The sequence below is a fragment of the Nesoenas mayeri genome (genome assembly GCF_963082525.1).
Source record: "Nesoenas mayeri genome assembly, chromosome: Z".
Lineage (NCBI taxonomy): Eukaryota > Metazoa > Chordata > Aves > Columbiformes > Columbidae > Nesoenas > Nesoenas mayeri.
Genome location: NC_137542.1, coordinates 43,235,838 through 43,249,062, shown reverse-complemented (window position 1 = coordinate 43,249,062; position 13,225 = coordinate 43,235,838). Strand labels below are relative to the sequence as shown.

Genomic DNA, 13,225 nt, shown 5'->3' with positions numbered 1-13,225 from the left:
CTAGAAAAATAATTTTAAAAAGAAAAAAAAAAAAGGCAAGCATAACACATCATGCAGTATTCTTGACATGCTATCTCAATGCTACAAGTTTTTCAGCCCCCAAACCTAAACCTGTCACGACCTCCCGTGAACAACGGGACTAAGGGTAGTGCTGTCCCTTCGCACCTGTGAGCAACGCAGGGCTCACAAGCAAGCCATCTTACCCGGGCAGAAGGGAGCTGAGGAGACACTTCTGCCGGCGAACGGCTGCCGAGCGGCGGGGCCCTGATGTGTCACCCCCTGCGGGCCTCAGCTCCCCGCGCCGGCCCAGGCCGGGTGCTCACAGCCGCCCGGGCTCCCCGCCGCGCCAGGCACCCCCGGGCGCACCTGCCAAGCGGGGCGCACCTGCCAAGCGGGGCGCCCCCGTCCACCCTTCCGCCCCGCGGCCGGGCTGCCGCCGCGCACCTTTCTCCTCTCCGCTACGGAACCGGTCCAGGGCGAGGTTCACCGCGATCTCCACCTCCTCGTCGACGCGGATATCCTTCAGCCCCTTGCCTCGGCCGCGGCCCGCCGCCGGGCCTGCAGAGGCGGCGGGGGCACTGGAGCCCCCGCCGGACTGCGGCGAGAAGACGCTGCTGGGCCGGAACATGGCTCCGCGCCCCGGGCTGTCGCTGAGACCGCGGCGGGCAGGCGGCCCGCTGCCGGCACAGCGCCGCCTGCGGAAGGGCGGGGCCACGCCGCCGCAGCGCCGTAACGCCCTCACACGGGGCGGGGCGGGCAGGAGGCTCCGCCCCCAGCGCATCGGGGGCGTGGCGAGAGCTGGCGGCGGGAGGGGGAGTGGGGTCGAAGGTTCAGGCTCGTCCGCCTCCTTGCCGCGATGGCCTCTCAGCGGCGCCTCCGCGGGGGGCGGGGCGCAGGTGCGGGGCGAGGCGCCGACCTCCCGGAGAGCGGAGGGTTCACAACAGTCGCGGACGCCCTGGGCGGGGTGAACGCAAGTAAATAGTGCGGGCGGTGCGCCGTGTCGCCTGCAGCTGCCGGCAGCGCTGTGACCCCGGTGACCGTGACAGCTGGGTCATGAAACCTGCCTTGCTAAACCGGAGGAACGGCAGAAGTGCCTTCCGCGGTGTCTGCAGTGCAGTTACCTGTTCGGTGGTGCATGCCCGAAAGCGGTGTCAGCCAAATACAAAATTGTACTGGAAAGTGAAGGAAATTTTGTGTTCTTGGTTTGTTTGCTTGTTTGTTTGTTTCACTAGGCTGTTAAAGCATATATCATTGAAATAGTGTACAATTGGCAGCACCTAAAAAAGTAGCCCTGATACCTGTCTGGACATAAATAATGTAATTTAATTGAATGGCATTAAATGTAGGTGGGTAAGATCACTGCAGTCCTTAGCCTATTCCCTGCAAAGTATTACTTGACCTCGGTTTTTGTAAAATGCAAGTAATTTTTCAAACTGGCATTCAGAAAGGAAGTTGTTTAGCCAATCATCATTATAAGAGATTCGTTGGTATCTTGAGTAATCTTTAGATCAGTATATAAACCTTTGGCTGGAATTATCATCTTTTCCTGCTGCCCTCTGACTCCATGCTGAAGATATGAATAAAACAAACAAACAAAAAAACCCTCTTGGATGTGACACAGGATTAGCTATTAGAGGTTGCTACTTTGGAAATAGGAAGAGAAAACTATTCCTCAAATATATCCTTAAGTGGGGAACTAAATGAGTAACAAATAAACACTGTCTGGTGTAGCTGCCTGGAAAGTATCTTTTAAGAGACCTCTACCAAAGCTGTATGCAAAGCTCACTTCAGCATAATTCTGCTCTGAGAAGTGGTACTGGAGCTGAAAGTTTGCTCTGTTATAAGGTTGCTGTTAAAATTATCTCAGTTTTTTAACCCAAGTGTCTTCCTGTACATCTTCAACCAAAGTACTTAATAGTATTTCCTTAACACTAGTCAGTACTGTCCTGTTAGGGCACATCATGTTTATTACGAAAAATTAAACTCTTTAGCTTAAAAAGGTTAGAATTCCTCTTGTCTTCTTCAGTGTTGACAGTAATAAATGAGAGAACACAACTTGTTCAAAAAAGTCACATCAGAAATGTTTAATTATGTACCCAGATCTGCTACCAGTTCCTTGTGTCTTAACAGCATCATTTTGCCTTCCTACAAAAAAAGCACATGATTCTGCAAAATGATTCCTTAGGCCCTATTCTGATCTTAGTTTGCAACCCTATGTATACAACAGCTCACAGAGACAATAACTAGCTGTTATATTAGGTTTCTATATAGTTAAGAGCACGATGAAGCTGACTGCATTCTGCATAACAAAGTTCTTAATACATAGCCCACTTGTTTTATTGCTGTGCTGACTCTCCACTGCTATTAAGTGTGATAAAACAGGTGAGTATCATCACTCAAACACAAAGACAGGGCTGAAAGCACACAGTGAGAATACACACAGAGAAAGAAAGATTCAGTTTTATACAATGCTGCTGGAAAATAAAGCTGCAGCCTGAATTCACAGCTAATGTAATTCTGTTGGTAGCATTACACTAGAGGTTAATCTGCCTCCAGGAGTTGAAGACAGGAACTCATATTAGTGAAATAAAGGGAAGCCTGATTCAGTAAACTAATAGTGTTTGAATTTAACACACTGTAATGATGGAGTGCTGGCACACTAAGCATGATTTAAACTATCTGCTTGGTACAGGTTTTCACTATAAATATGTTTAAAACCCCCCTCAAACAGCCCATAAATCATTCTTCTCAAACTGCTGGTGCAAATTAGAGGAGTCAGCAGTTGAGTATCAAAATCTACTGAGCAGAGTAGTTCCATACTCCAGTGAATCAGGAGGAAGATTCACTTCATGAGGAGTTCTCACCCATATGCTGTGCACTGAAGTGAGTGCTGTGCCCTGCTCACTAGTCAATTGTGATCTGCACTGAGCGTGTGACAAAAAAAGCAAAGTCAGTGTTGTGCCTTAAGCCTACGTCTTGAGGCAGGTGTGCAAACTTGTCTCCTCTTTTGGTGAATTTACTTCCAAAACTACTAAAGGTGACTCTGGACCACCTTTCAGGTTGCCCTCCAGCTCCAACTGGCCCACGTCCAGGCAATAGCCCTGGGAAGGAGGACCAGCCACATACTCTCCAGAGCACAAGGGTCCAACCACGCCTGTACTAGCCCTACATAGCACATGCCCTGCGGTGCTATAACATGGGTCCAGCTTCCCTCTAGTTATGTCTTCTTTCAGGCTGTTGAGGAAGGACCTTCACAAACATATCAATTTCTTTGAGCAAAGGATGCTCTTCTGCATTCAGCCACATCTTCACCCACTCTAGCATTCCAGCTCCAGCTCAGGTCTGTATGAGATGTAGAGGTACAATAGGAACGTTCAACAGAACATTCTGAAAAACACACATACAGAACAGTTTTTGTCTTTGTTTCTATCCAAGTTCTTAAACGTGGTGAGGTTTTCATATTCTTCATCCAGCTTCTGTTAATAAAACTTACTAGCTGTAGATTTTCTTATTAGAATTAACAACCTGTAAGAATTTTTAAAATTCTTTTTCATGGTTGGTCTCAGAAATATTTACTGGTTAAGGCTTACAGGAAACAACTTCTGGAGTAATAATTATTTCCTTCTATCACCATATGTCTAAATGCCCATATATTTTTTATGAAAAGCATTAAGAGGCAGCAGAGTTTTATGCTAAAATACATCTGCATGTTCAAATACAACTATGCATTCTTATTTTACCCTTCTCAGAGGCACTTTTATTATGCAGCAGTTTTTGCTGTCTTGTTTTTACTTTGCAGAATATATTCTCTCTCATGAATACTACAAAATTCTGCAAAAGATGCCACTACTGAGAGAAAAAGAACTGTAACCTAAGTTTATGACAGAAAATCATCCATTAGGTACTGTGTAAGTGTATTGTGTCAGATTTGACTGCAAAATAGTCTTTTTGTGATTTTTTTTTTTTAAGATTTTAGTAGATAGTGATGTAAGACTTGTTATCTCTTGAAATACAATGGAAGAATCATTGACAAGCTAGTGTGGTCAGTGGGTGCAGTCCTCCCCTGTGGGTCACTTCAATACCAGGGCAAGTCAGGCTTGTTAGGGAGAACAATTCCCATCCTGCAAATGCAGTGAGTCGGAGCACTGAGGCCCCTGCCATGTGCTCAGAGCTCCCGCTGTGTGGGAAAAACCCCCTTTCCACCTGGAAAGGTAGTGACCATCAGTCACTCCTGACAGCCTGGTGCACCTGCTACTGGAATCGTAGCCCAAGTGGTACAGCGCCAGAGTTATATAATCTGAACAATTCTGGATCATAGAATGGTTTGGGTTGGAAGGCACCTTAAAGACCATCCATCTAGTTGCAGCTTCCTTTGCCACAGGCAGGGACACATTCCACTACCTCAGCATGCTGAAAGCCCATCCACCTCGGCCTTGAACACTTCCAGGGATGGGGCATCCACAGTTTCTCAGGGCAGCCTGTTCCAGGGCCTCACCACCCTCACGGGGAAAAAAATTTTCTTACATCTAATCTAAACCTACCCCCTTTCAGTTTAAAGTCACTACAGGCCCTTGTAAAAAGTCCCTCTCCAGATTCCTTGTGTACTTACACACATTAGGGAAGTATGACTAATGTGAAATTATAATGAGAGATATTTGTTTAATAGAGTACATGGAGTGAAAATGGGCATCTGTTGCTTTACTGGACACAATTGGAAATACTGATAGTTCTCCAGAATTTTTTGTGCTGATGGTGGGCTGTATGTGGATGATGGTCTCCTCCCCACTTATGTTACCTCTTGTATCATGTACTGACACAGAATTTCTTATTCATCTGTCTCTTCTACTCCTCTTATTCACTTTCATTTTTATTTACTTTTGAGACATAAGGAAAGAGTCTATTGATCGGTTTAATAAATGTGGGGGGTGTGTGTAGATAAATATTTACATGTGTGCTTTTATCTGTCTGCTCTCAGTCCTTCCTTAAATAATGTTTGAACCTCTTGAACAGTTTAAACAAAAAATGAAGGAAGGAGTCAGTCTCAGATGCCAGATTCCTCAAAGTTTACTGAAAATAAGCAGCAGACTAGAAGATACAAATCCTATTCCTATTCAACTCAGTTGAAAGCCATGAGCTCACAGTCCTTACTACATAATGGAAAGACTTAGAAAAATGCATCAAGTCCAGGATAAATTTTAATCAAAGTTTGTATCTTATTAACTCTAGAAAACCCAGCTAACCACATGCCTCTGTTAGGGTTACATGGAACCAATTCTTTTGTTCACTGCCATGTGTTTACAAGTTACACTATTTTTTTCTCATTCACTGCCAGATCATGTCTTCATGAAGGGTTTCAGGACAAGAGTAGCAGGAGGCCTCAGAGGCAGGGCAATATCATCTGGGAACATCCACATTGGTTGGCTGTAAAATAGAAAAGAAAGCAACAACCTGTAGTTAACTCTGCAGCCTTTGCCCTGGAAATATACTGCCATGGCTACTTACACATGTCTGTCTAAAGGCACAGAAACTCAATCTGTGTGCATGAACCACACTTATTCTGAGCCAAGACTTGGGAACCACAAGAATTCAAGGAACCATCCTTACACATTCTTAGCTCACCTCTTATTTCTGAATCATTTAGCTCATGTGGGTTTCCTTTCATTTAGATTCCATGACAGGTTTTGTTTTTTTTTTTTTCTGAATAAAACATTCCAAACAACAACATTAATCTAAAAGGTAAGGTCACATTTTTCTGTGGGAATGGCAGGACATGTGGTTCCAGCTAAAGGGCCTTGGACAGGTTATACAGAAGTACATTTTTTATGAGTGTAAGGAGTGATAGCCCAAGCCAGTGAGAATGATATCTTGTGTCAGAAAACTGCCCTTGTATGTATGATGTGTGAATGCTGGGCCTGGGTGTATGAATGCGTGGGTTGAACACCAGCAACAAGATAGGCATGGGAATGTGACTGAAAACAGTCACAACATGAGTGTGGTGTGTTTGGAATAACATTTTTTTGAAAAAACATCCTGTCTAACCTCTTGGTCCAGGCCTGTATCTGTAAACCTATAAATTGGAAACTGTTAATAAAAGTCAGCTCAGCTCTGCCTGACTCTGCTCTCGCTGCTGACAAGAGCTCTGTGTCTGTCCGTCTCTGTCTGCATCTGTGCGTCTCAGCCTGCATCTGTATGTGCCGTTCCTTATTGCTGCACTTTTCTGTTCAGCGGAGAGAACTGCTGAGAGCAGGAGTTAGCATCGACCTTGGCTGGTACATCTACACCATATTGGAAGCACAACACAAAGCTGCAAATCTCATCACAGAAAGCCATGGAGGTGCACTAGCGTGATGCCATGCTTGAGCCAGTTGAGGCTAGGACTAGCAAAACCACAGAACAGGAAAGCATAACAGCACCCAGGACACTGTCCATAAAATCAAGCAGTTATGAGTTCTAAGTGGGGAACTCAGATCGGAGCTGCTGCTAGAGAGTTAGGCCCAGGACCCACTGAGGCCAGGGATGGCCCTACCATCATCTGCTTCCTCCGAGGACTCAGCAACTGGTATTCTTTCATATGATTTTTTGAGTCTAGGTTATACTGATACAGCAAACCATGTATTAAGATCAGACCTGATCAGCAGAGGGTCCAGGTGATTAGAAATCAGGAGTTAAGTTGTATTATAAATTCTGTATTACTTAGGTGACTAGAATTTACAAGTGAAATTGTATTACAAATTCTGTATTGCGCTACTTACAGATTTTACTATACTGATTCTGCTTGTAGAAATCTTGTGCCATTCTAATAATAAATTCTCTGCTATACTAATCATAATGTCCTGTTAAGAAAAATAAAGCTTTCATTTTAAGTACAATTTAATGCCATCATTGTTCTGTCAAGGATCCCTAAAGAACCCACCTGTCCCCTTAGTATGACATGACAGGGTGTCAGCAAGTTTAAGTGGAAATACTTGTTACCTAAGAACCTCATGGAGAAACAGGTAACTCTAGAAGGTGTGTTTGCCACAACTGGAAAAGGGTTGGATGCAATATTTCAGAAATGGGAAGGAATGGTGTTCTGGGGAATTGGACTCTTGATGCTGAGAAAGTTCTGCATTGCACACCCTGGCTACCTTGCATAAAGGAATATTACAAAATTAAAACTTGCTGCTTGAATCTTGTTACTGATTGTTTTGTTTGTTGGTTTTCAAGGAGGTTAAATCTTAGACTGCGATGGCTGAAAGCTATGTAGTGGGATTTTTTTCTATTTTTTGATGAAGTTTCATCTTTTTGCAGCTTTCTACGTACAGTTACTGTTGCTGTTTTCTTCTGCAAAGCTATCTGCAGTTTAATTTTGAGAGGTGTGCAATGGTTTTCTTTTTCTATTGTTCAACACTTAAATTGAGATAGTCTTGACTTTCAGAGATTACACAAACTTAAAACTCCTATTGGTTTGGTGGAAGTCTTAGGAGTCCAGCACCTCTGGAAATCAGGTGTCTGATGCCTATCTTTCAGAGAGCTCCAAGTTTGTGAATGTAAGTCCTGGAAAATAAATGTGCTTAGCACTGGTACAGCATTTTTATTAATTTTTGCATTGTCTGGCTGGTATATTTTTATATTTGCATTTGGAAATCAGGGCATTATGGAAAGCTGATTGTAGAAAAGAACCCAATATTGAAAAATTATGGATTCATTTAACTCACATTAAAAGATAAACAAAAAACAGATTGATGGGTAAGATCCCATTTCAAAAAGAAAATGTGCAAACTCTCTTCTTCTGAGAAATATCAAGCCTGTTTTCCAAAAGAAAACAGGCAGCGGTATGGAGGTCTCACACTTTGTCCTACTTCCTTGTTCTCCCTTCATAACTTTCTGGACACAGCCCACCCTTCCCACCAGGGACAGTGAGAATGCACTTCAGGAAGGATGGTACCTTCTACTGTATGGCATGTTCTCTGTTTTAAACATGTGCATTTTGTCATCTGAAATTCTTGTTTTCAGCTGCAGAACTGAACAGCCAGATAACTCACAGCAGATACCAGAATGTGGGGAAGTATCTCTTAGAGTGCTGCTTCCCAGCTGATGTGATATATCTTTTTAAAGGTTAGATGTGGATCACAACATAAGCCAGCAAGCTCGGCTGGTTTTACCATCTTGTATGCCATACCACAGCTAAAATATCAGCTGTTACCATCAGCTAGGAGGAACTGGAGTGAGCGGTGTTTTACTACAAGTCAGAAGGTACTGCACTAGGTATTCTTGGGACTTACCTTGAAGATGCAAAAATTAAGTGCAACTGATCCTCTAGAAAGGGAAAAGCTGGCAGGAAAGTCTCAGCATATAAATAACCAACTCAGAAAGATCATTAGCAAGGAGCAGAGAGAATCTAAGGAATGGATGAGTTCCTGATCCCAAAGACATGAAATATCAGATAAAATGAGAACAAAAGATAAAGTGCCATCCAGGAAATTTAGCTAGATTTGAGAAGATGGGGGGATTACTCAAAAAAAAAAAAAAAAAGGAAAAGGTAAGAACTGGCTGTGAGGCTTAGCAGATAGCATCAGAATGGAGGGAGGTTGTTCTTGGAGATTATTGTTTCTGTGTTTTGGATCTGATCTTGCTACATTGGTATTGGTGGCTTTGTCAGAAAATGCTGGTTTAGGACTCTGTGTGGTTAAGAAGTCTTATTAAGAGGAAGTCCGTGCTGTATTTGCAGACTGTGTGCAAGAATTCTTGTATGTTGAACGGCTAATCTATAGGATCTGGCTGAAGAAAATGGTCCTGTGACTGCCCAGCTCATCCAATCCTCAGTGTAAAACAAATAGCGGCTGTAAGCAACCTGTCTCACAAATGAGCAACATCCTACATGGGGTTGAGAAAAAGCACATGCTGAGACTAAGAGTGAGACCATTGTAGGTCAAAAGATGCAACACAATGGAAATCTTCCAAGATAACACTACAAGCTGAAAGAAGAGGGATACCTGCAATATTCTCTGCTTTCATTCCCTTGAAGGAGTATGAAAGGGTGTTGGCTCCATACCCCAGTGCTCTGGTCATCCAGCAAGAACCAGCATGAGCAACCAAATTTGGAAACCTGCAGAGACTGAGAGAATATGAGAGTGAGTACATGCATGTTTGCACTTGCAAGCAGTTTTAGCTAACACAACACCTCTTTGGCTTGTAATGACTTAATCAAGGTACAAGAAACATTAACAGTTACAACTGTTGCCACCAGTTATTATACTTGAAAGGAACTATGCAACAAGTGTGATAACTTTGCTGACTTCACATATTCATGAGCCATTGTCAACAACAAGGATGATCAAGTTGCTATATGGGAAGCATTTGGATGTCTTCAAAGACTGAAGTAATAGGAGAACTACAATCCGATAGTATGAGGGAAATGCATGTGCTTCATATCAGCATTTTTTTCCATATACAGAAATAGGTTAAGAGAAAACTTAGCTGACCTAACTAATCACAGGATGATGGAGTATGCAATGTGACGCTACTGTGAAGCAGGCAAGTGGCTTTTCTAGGCTATTTCAAAACAGGTATTTCTGATAGGGTTAAGAGACAATATTGCCATCGGTGCTGTTGGTTTATCAGTTCTTTTCACTCAATTGTTAAAAAGGGTGCCAAGGATACTAAAGGAAATAAAGAAGCTATCCCATATATGTGAGATGAAAGCATTGTGTTAATCTGGCAACATGAAGACTACAAAAATAATCAGTTTTCTCTAAATGCAAGGGAGATAGAAAGACCAGAGGAGGTACAAGCCATGAACAAGTTCAAAGCACTAGCTGATGATGAATCATTGGAGCACAAAAACAAATTACATACTTTTCAGGTAAAATTTGATCAGTGGAAAGGAACTGGATGCACCAAGCAGGGCCAGCGCTCAGAATGCTCCCCAACTGTTCAATACACCACCGAGCAAACACCGGGCTCCTGAAAATGTTTAGTTTGGTTGGGGTTTACCTGGCTTGGCTCCATCGGCCAGCCAACATCCGACGAGGCTGGCGCACTCCAGAAGCGGGGAGCTGGGCCTGCCCAGTGAGAAGAAAACAATGACCCCCAGAACACCGGGCTGAGTGAGGGCTGCCCGGCACTTGCTGGCCAGACTCTCGTGGGGTGGGAAACCGCAACAACAAGGGCGGTCGGCCGTGCTTTAGCCAGGCGGCTCACTCGGTGCCGCTGTGGTTTCTGGCCCCGGGAGAGTGGCGGGTGGAAAGCCAGGCCAAGGTGGAGGCAGGATGGTGGCGTGCACAGGGGGCGAGGGGAGAGGCTTCGTCGTCTTCTCCCCGCTCCGCGTCCAGGCGCTCAACGACGGCAGCGCGGCTCCCGGAGGGTCCCGGCCGAAGACGGAGGCGGGGCTCCAGGCACCGGGCCAGGCCACTCCGGCCTCTGGCCGCGGGGCTGAGGCGTCCGGCCCGTTGCCCGTCCGCCCCCGCGGGGCCGCGCCTGGGCTCGGCGGCGCTCCTCGCCCCCGCGTTGTGCTGCCGCTCGCACTTTGCAGGCGCGGCGGGACTGGGAATCCCGGGCGCCTGAGGCGGCCTCGCCTCCTCCTCCTGCGGAGCTTGGCGCATGATGGCGGCAGCCGCCGTGGCGGAGGTGAGCAGCGCCGGGAGTAGCAGCAGCGATACCTCCAGTACCGGCGAGGAGGAGAGGATGAGGCGCCTCTTCCAGACTTGCGACGGCGATGGGGATGGCTTCATCAGCAGGTAGCGACAGCGGGAGGAGGTTCTTTGCGCCGCTGGCGCGGAGCCCTCCAGTCTTTCCCCCCTCCTCCGCCGCCCGTGAAGCGGCGTCTCAACTTCTCGGCGAGTTGGAGGAGTTGGCAGCGCGCAGCCCCCGCCGCCGCCCGGCCGGACCCTCCGCGCCGCCTCTGGGGCGGCCGCCCTGCGGCTCCTGCCGCCGGCAGCCGCGGGGACGGACCTGCGGCCGCCTGCACCCGCTGCTCCCTGCGGCGCGGCCAGCCCCAGCCTGCCACGGCCCGGCCCGCACCCAGTGCGGCAGCCGGCCCGCGGCGAGCCTGCCCGCCCTGCCGCCTCCTGGCTGCCGGAGCGAAGGCTTTGAGAGATGGACTCTGACTCTGCCTCGGCACGGAGGGGCTTGAGGGGGCGGAGGCGAGGGTGGACAAATACCGCCCGGAGGACTTCCACTTCCACCTGGTCTGGAAGGTCCCGCATTCTGACCTGGCCGGTTTTCATCACATAATGCACTAGGCAGGTGATTTTTGCAACTAAAGAAAGAAAGCTGGTCACAGGTAACCTGCGAGAACATTCATACTGATCTCCCGGTGTAGCGAATAAGGCACGGACTCTCTTTAAGGTGCGAAGAAAGACGTTTATTACAAATTCAGGCTTGCATTTCATTTGCTGTGATGCTTGCTTAAGCATTTGCTGATATACTTAGTCATTACATATGCAATATATTTTGTGTTCCCACCACAGCTGCTTCCGTAAAAGCATTTTTTGGTCTATCACAAGTTACCCCGCTGTCCTTGATGTCCTGTATCAATTCCTCTGTCCTTGATGTATCAATCAGTATACAGTCCTTGCTTCTTGTATTTTTTCACCAACGCTTGTTCTCATTCTTTCAACTCTCGTAGTTTCTCACTGGTCTGATATCAGTATACTGCCACATCCCAGATCATCTGATTTTACTTTTTAATACGTTTTTATCAATATCCTTGTTATCCAATCTCATTTAAATTCCTCTACTGGTCCCCAGTTAGTTTTGGGACTGTGACCCAGGCTGATAGATTTTGAGGGGGAAGTGGTGAGCTTGTACATTTACAGTAGATAGTTGGAATTAAACCATAATTAAATGTTCATAAATCTAGATGTACTGGTCATTTGATTTGGTCAGGAAATAGCGTTTGTTTGAAGGATATTTCTGGAGCTAGTCATCTGCTCTCACACCATAATTTCAAAAGCAGTAGATTTTTAAAGGTGAGATTTGCCAGAAATGGTGGGAACTTGCATTTTCCTAAAGAAACCTGTGCTAGTCACGGTTTGTAAGTGCCTCTAGAGAGCTGAGTCGGAGTGGGGAAGTTTCTAAGTCTGTCATGGAACCTGAAACCTAAGAATATGGCCCTGCAAAAAAGGCTCAGTACGCTTCAATCCCCACTGTCATCTCTTTGGAGCCCAAAAGTTGTTGAAAATCTGTAACAGTTGGCAGTCACTTTAAAAATACAATTTAAGGGTCATGTTATTTCTTGTCTAAACATCTCCCCAAACACTCTTTTCCTCAGTCTAAGGATTATTTTGACAGTTGTGGTTCTGAAATGTAAACTTTGAAAATGTATGCTTTCCAACCAGTGTGTTAAGATCACTTCTCTTTCCATTTGCTTACTGTCTTCATGGAAATTATTCTAATGTCTGAAAACTTAGGATGTTCACTTAAAGCATACTCTCCCTCCTCAGAGCACACTTGCTGGCTGATCTGTACTGTGATGCTTTTCTGCAGTGTAAACTCAGCAGACTTCTGTATATGTCTAATTTAAAGACCTTACTGAGGGAATATTAGTGTTTTAGTACTTCATACGGGCAATTGAGAGATGTTACCATGATGCAAGCCACTCATTCTGATGTGGCTGATTCTACATTCCCTAAGTTTTGTTCCAAATTTCTATTCTGTGTATTTCAAAACGGGTGTTTCTGAATGTTGCTTCAACTACACTCTTGAAAGCTTTGCAAACTCCAGGACATGACTGAGGAAGGACACTGGATTTCAGCAGGAAGTGGAAATAAAGAGGGTAGTGGTTGAAAGTCCTTTAGGAGATGATAGGTCCATTGTTGGAAGTTGCTAATACCTTGTTTCAGAAGGGAGTTGTGCCTTTAAGGCGGAACTGGTATGGCCTTGATCAGAGAACATAGTGTTATAAGCTGCGGTCTTCCCTTAAACTTCTGCGTTTGTGAGAAAGTAGTGAATGAATATATAACAAGTGATCTTTGGCACCAGAGGGAGTAATTTACTTTTCTTGACTTCATTAGCTAGCCTGGATCATCAGTCTTGTAACTGGAATGTGTTCCTTGCTTTGTGTAGTGTCTTAGTTTCCCTCATGATCTATTTTATGGCAATAGCTTATACAGGAGCAGACTTGCCCAGTGATTTTTGGTTGCATTTGTAGTACGCAGCATCATAGTGTTACAGACAGCACTTTCTGATTTGTGGACACACAGTGTCCTTGTTAGAAGTAAAGGAACTGCCTTTTATTGTTGCT

General features: G+C 45.4%; 2 protein-coding genes across 2 annotated transcripts in view; one reads left to right on the top strand and one right to left on the bottom strand.

Annotated features, from left to right (window-relative positions):
• Positions 1-628, bottom strand: part of YTHDC2 (YTH N6-methyladenosine RNA binding protein C2) — a gene marked incomplete at its 5' end in the record, with an annotated part of 32,019 nt that extends 31,391 nt beyond the window's left edge. The window contains one exon of the mRNA XM_080362369.1: positions 445-628. Coding sequence (XP_080218495.1) covers positions 445-628 — 184 coding nt within the window. The remainder of the gene's footprint in view (positions 1-444) is intronic.
• Positions 629-10,581: 9,953 nt separating this feature from the next.
• MCC (MCC regulator of WNT signaling pathway) overlaps positions 10,582-13,225 on the top strand; it is a gene marked incomplete at both ends in the record, with an annotated part of 199,321 nt that continues 196,677 nt past the window's right edge. Inside the window, one exon of the mRNA XM_080362879.1 lies at positions 10,582-10,718. Within this exon, the coding sequence (XP_080219005.1) occupies positions 10,582-10,718 (137 nt within the window). The remainder of the gene's footprint in view (positions 10,719-13,225) is intronic.